Below are 4,578 nucleotides of genomic sequence, written 5' to 3' on the forward strand. Positions count from 1 at the left end.
AATGCTAAGGAACTGTGGGAGGAATTAGAAGATCGGTATGATCAGACTAATGGATGCAAACTATATCAACTACAGAAGGAAATAAATGATTTGGTGCAAGGTACTTTGGAAGTTACTTGTTACTATACTAAGATGAAGAAACTATGGGAGGAAATGAATACTATTGATGTTAATTCACAGTGTAGTTGTGTGTGTACTTGTGGAGGAAAAGTAAAAATGTATAAGGTTGAGCAACACAGAAGACTCATACATTTTCTAATGGGTCTAAATGAGATGTATACTGCTGTACGAGGAAACATTCTCATGATGTCTACTTTGCCTACAATGGCACAGGCATTTACCATTCTATCACAGGAGGAAAGGCAGAGGGAAATGAAGCCCCTAAATAATATGGTTTTGGAGTCTACCTCACTGAATGTTTCTATGTCATCTCAAAATAATGCAGGGCTCAACACTAATTTTAGTTCTCACAGAGGAAACACAAGTAGAGGTACTGGTAGTTATAACAACCCTGGTAGTTATAACAACACTAATACTTTTAGGGGGAACTCTAGCACTGGAAATGGATCAAATATGTTTTGTGAATATTGCAAACGAACTGGGCATATTAAAGACAGGTGCTACAAACTCCATGGTTACCCAACCAACACAAGGACCCCAAGAGGAACAGGTAAAGGATCTGCAGCAAATGTACATACTTCTGAAGGTGATGGAAGTCAATGTGAAGAAAATTTTGAGCAGGGAAAACAAGTGCCAGTGAATCTGTCCAAAGGCCAATATGAACAACTACTCAATCTACTTGGAACTCTGCAGGTTGGAAATGAAGCTGATTACTCAAACAACATGTCAAGTGGAGCTGCAAGCCTAACAGGTATACTTGCTTGCTATTCTTCTATTAATAAGATAGGTGATTTTTCATGTAAATGTGATAAATTAAATTCTGGCTCTTGGATCATTGATTCAGGGGCATCTCACCGTATGACTTACACAAAAGACAATCTCACAAACCTTAAGACTCTACCTTATCCTTTCTTAATCACCTTGCCAAATGGATACAAAGTCAAAGTGACTGAAATTGGTGATGTCTGTTTGATTTCAACATTAACTCTCTATAAAGTATTGTACATACCTAGCTTCAAGTTCAACTTAATATCAGTTTATTGCTTAGCTGTTCAACTCAAAGGAATAGTTAGTTTTAACAGTGGTTCTTGCTTACTGCAGGGCCCTTCTCTGAAGAGCCCTCTAGCACTTGGTAAGGCAAAGAATGGTTTGTATTTCTTCTGTCCAAAGTGTCACATTCCATCTATAAGTGATAATGTTGTTTTTCATCAAAAGTGTCAACCTGTTTCTCTTCTAAACTACTGTAAAAGGATTTCACCACCAAGTGTAAGACAATCTCATAAAAACAATAAAGAAGCTTGTTCTACTGATCATGTTTCATGTTCAGCTGTCAATTTTTCTCTTAAAGACAATGAATTCTTATGGCATGCTAGATTAGGACATGTACCTTTTGTAAAAATGAAAAATATATCTACCATTCCTTTAAATTTTCCAACAAACAACCCTTCACTTGCACAATTTGTCCAATGGCCAGACAAACTAGAATGTCATTCCCAGAAAGTGTCACTGCAACTAGTTCAATATTTGAATTGTTGCACATTGATTTATGGGGACCATATAATGTACCAACACATGATGGATATCACTACCTCTTAACCATGGTGGATGATTACAGTAGAGCTACTTGGACACAACTTCTTAGGTGTAAAAGTAATGCACTTCATACTATAAAAGCCTTCATATCTCTTATAGAAAATCAGTTTCATACCAGATTGAAAACTATTAGGTCCGATAATGGCCTGGAATTCTCAAGCACTGAAGCAACCTGTTTCTTTCAAGAAAAAGGCATAATACATCAAAAATCATGTCCTTACACACCACAACAAAATGGGGTAGTGGAAAGTAAACACAAGTACCTTCTTGAGACAGCAAGGGCACTCTTGTTTCAATCAAAAATGCCCATGAGATATTGGGGAGAATGTGTCCTAACTGCCACTTATTTGATGAATAGATTGCCTACTAAACTACTTCAAGACAAATCCCCATATGAACTATTATACCAAAAGAAACCAGTTTATTCTCATCTTAGAAACTTTGGATGTCTTCGTTTTCCAACTACTTTAAAAACTCATAAAGACAAATTTGAACCAAGAACTATACCTCACATTTTCATTGGGTATCCTTTTAATACAAAAGGGTACAAGGTCTTAAATTTGGCTACCAAAAGAATTCATGTGTCTAGAGATGTTCTTTTCTATGAAACTATTTTTCCTTTAGTTATTGCTCCTACTGGTTCCAATTTTAATTCTGTGTGTTACAATTTCTTGTCCATCATTCTGATAAGTTGCCTTGCATGTCTAGTAAAACAAATACCTTTATTAATGGTGAAATGTTGAATTCTCACACACTGGATGAAGTCACTTGTGATCAAGTTTCCATATCTGAAAATGCACCCATCACAGAACCTACAACATCTCAAACCATTGAACCTACAACTATCACTGAACCTACAACATCTTCTATTGAACCAAATGTACCTGTCCTTGATAATGTATCCTTTACACCTAGAAGAACAACTAGATCTTGTCACCCTCCAAGCTACTTAAAAGATTACAATTATTCATTACCCAAGTTACATTCTTCTCCACTCATAAATGATGTTGCTGATTCTCAACACTCACACGCATCATTCACAACTCACCCTTAACCTATATGTTTGTCTACACTATGTCCTGAGAGTCAGCAGTTAATTCGTAATGTTTCACATGATATTGTACCTACATCTTATGAAGAGGCAATCCTGAATCCAGCCTGGCAAGCAGCAATGAAGTAGGAATTCGATGCATTGTATGCCAATAATACTTGGGAGTTGGTTAAAATGCCAAAAGGGAAGAATGCTATTGGGTGTAAATGGGTGTATAAGATTAAACACAAGGCAGATGGTAGCATAGAAAGGTTCAAAGCTAGACTGGTGGTGAAAGGATACACTCAACAAGCTGGAATAGATTACAATGAAACCTTTTCACCTGTGGTAAAAATGACCACAGTCAGAACTCTAATTTCCTTGGCATGTAAGAAGGGTTGGAACTTGTACCAATTGGATGTCAATAATGCCTTCCTACATGGTGATTTGAATGAAGAGGTGTATATGACAGTACCCCCAGGCCTTACAGTGGATAGTAGTGACATGGTTTGCAAATTGAAGAAGTCATTATATGGTTTAAAACAAGGCAGTAGACAATGGTATGAAAAGTTGGCCAATAGTCTTTGTTCAAAAGGTTACATTCATTCAGACAATTATTATTCACTGTTTTATAAGAAAAATGGAAACTCTTTAGTATTTGTGGCTGTATATGTTGATGACATTATCTTAACTGGTACTGATATAAAGGATATTGATTCTTTGAAAGTTTTCTTACATGAGAAATTCAGAATAAAAGATTTAGGAAGACTGCATTATTTTCTTGGCTTAGAAATATTGTACAGAGAGGATGGTGTTCTCATTTCATAGAGAAAGTCCACTCTTGATCTTCTGAAGGAATTTGATTCTATGCATTATAAGCCTACAAGATCACCATTGGACTCTACTGAGAAACTGAAGCTCACAGAAGGCACACTTCTATCAGATCCTACTCACTACAGAAAACTAGTAGGCAAGCTTAACTTTCTTGCTAACACAAGGATGGATATAGCATACAGTGTCCAGCATATTAGTCAATTCATGCAATCTCCTAGAGAGCCTCATTTGAAGGCAGCTTATCATGTACTCAGATACCTACAGCATGAACCTACTTTAGGAGTTTTTATCAATAATAAATCTGATCTCACTATCAGTGCTTATTGTGACTCAGATTGGGCATCTTGTCCTGATTCAAGGAAGTCTGTGAGTGGTTATTTGGTTCTCATGGGTGATAGCCCTATAAGTTGAAAGTCTAAGAAGCAACCCACAGTATCACTATCATCAGCAGAAGCAGAATACAGAGCTATGAGACAAGTAGTGGGAGAAGTAGTATGGCTGGAAAGGTTACTTGGTGAACTATTAGTGAAAGTTTCCTTGCCTATATATGTGTTTTGTGATAGCCAAGCAGCAGTGCACATTGCTAAGAACCTAGTATTTCATGAAAGAACTAAGCACATAGAAGTTGATTGCCATTTTGTCAGGACAAAGCTGCAACAAGGACTGGTTACACTTCAACATATTCCTACAGATTCTCAGCTGGCTGATGTTTTCACTAAGGCTTTAACTGGAGTTAAACATACTAGTTTATTAAAAAAGCTGTCTGTAAGTAGGGTGATAAGATTAGCTTATTTAGTTAGTAGCTTAATTAGTTAATTAGTTACTAATCAGTTAATTAGTTAGTACTGTTCATTCAAGTAGTTAGTTAGGCATTTACAATTTTTCCAGAAGTTTGTTGAAGTTGTTAAATCTGTTAGCACTCTACATTGATGTGTATATATACACATCTACATTGTATTGATCAAGGTAACAAATTCAATCCAAAATATCTTCTTCTTCTC

At 36.3% G+C, this 4,578-nt stretch overlaps 1 protein-coding gene across 1 annotated transcript; it reads left to right on the forward strand.

Annotated features, from left to right (window-relative positions):
• The first annotated feature begins 573 nt into the window (after window positions 1–573).
• On the forward strand, window positions 574–1,256 carry LOC107010900. Its single transcript, XM_015210160.1, has 2 exons — window positions 574–871; window positions 1,222–1,256. Exons 1-2 carry the CDS (start codon window positions 574–576, stop codon window positions 1,254–1,256), a joined length of 333 nt encoding a protein of 110 aa, XP_015065646.1.
• The last annotated feature ends 3,322 nt before the right edge of the window (window positions 1,257–4,578 follow it).

Source organism: Solanum pennellii, chromosome 2 (genome assembly GCF_001406875.1).
Source record: "Solanum pennellii chromosome 2, SPENNV200".
Lineage (NCBI taxonomy): Eukaryota > Viridiplantae > Streptophyta > Magnoliopsida > Solanales > Solanaceae > Solanum > Solanum pennellii.

Coding starts and splice junctions, on each gene's coding strand:
- LOC107010900 (XM_015210160.1), top strand. CDS start 574: ATGTTTTGTGAATATTGCAAACGAACTGGGCATATTAAAGACAGGTGC. Junction 872..1,221: donor TGGAGCTGCAAGCCTAACAG/GTATACTTGCTT, acceptor TGCTTACTGCAG/GGCCCTTCTCTGAAGAGCCC.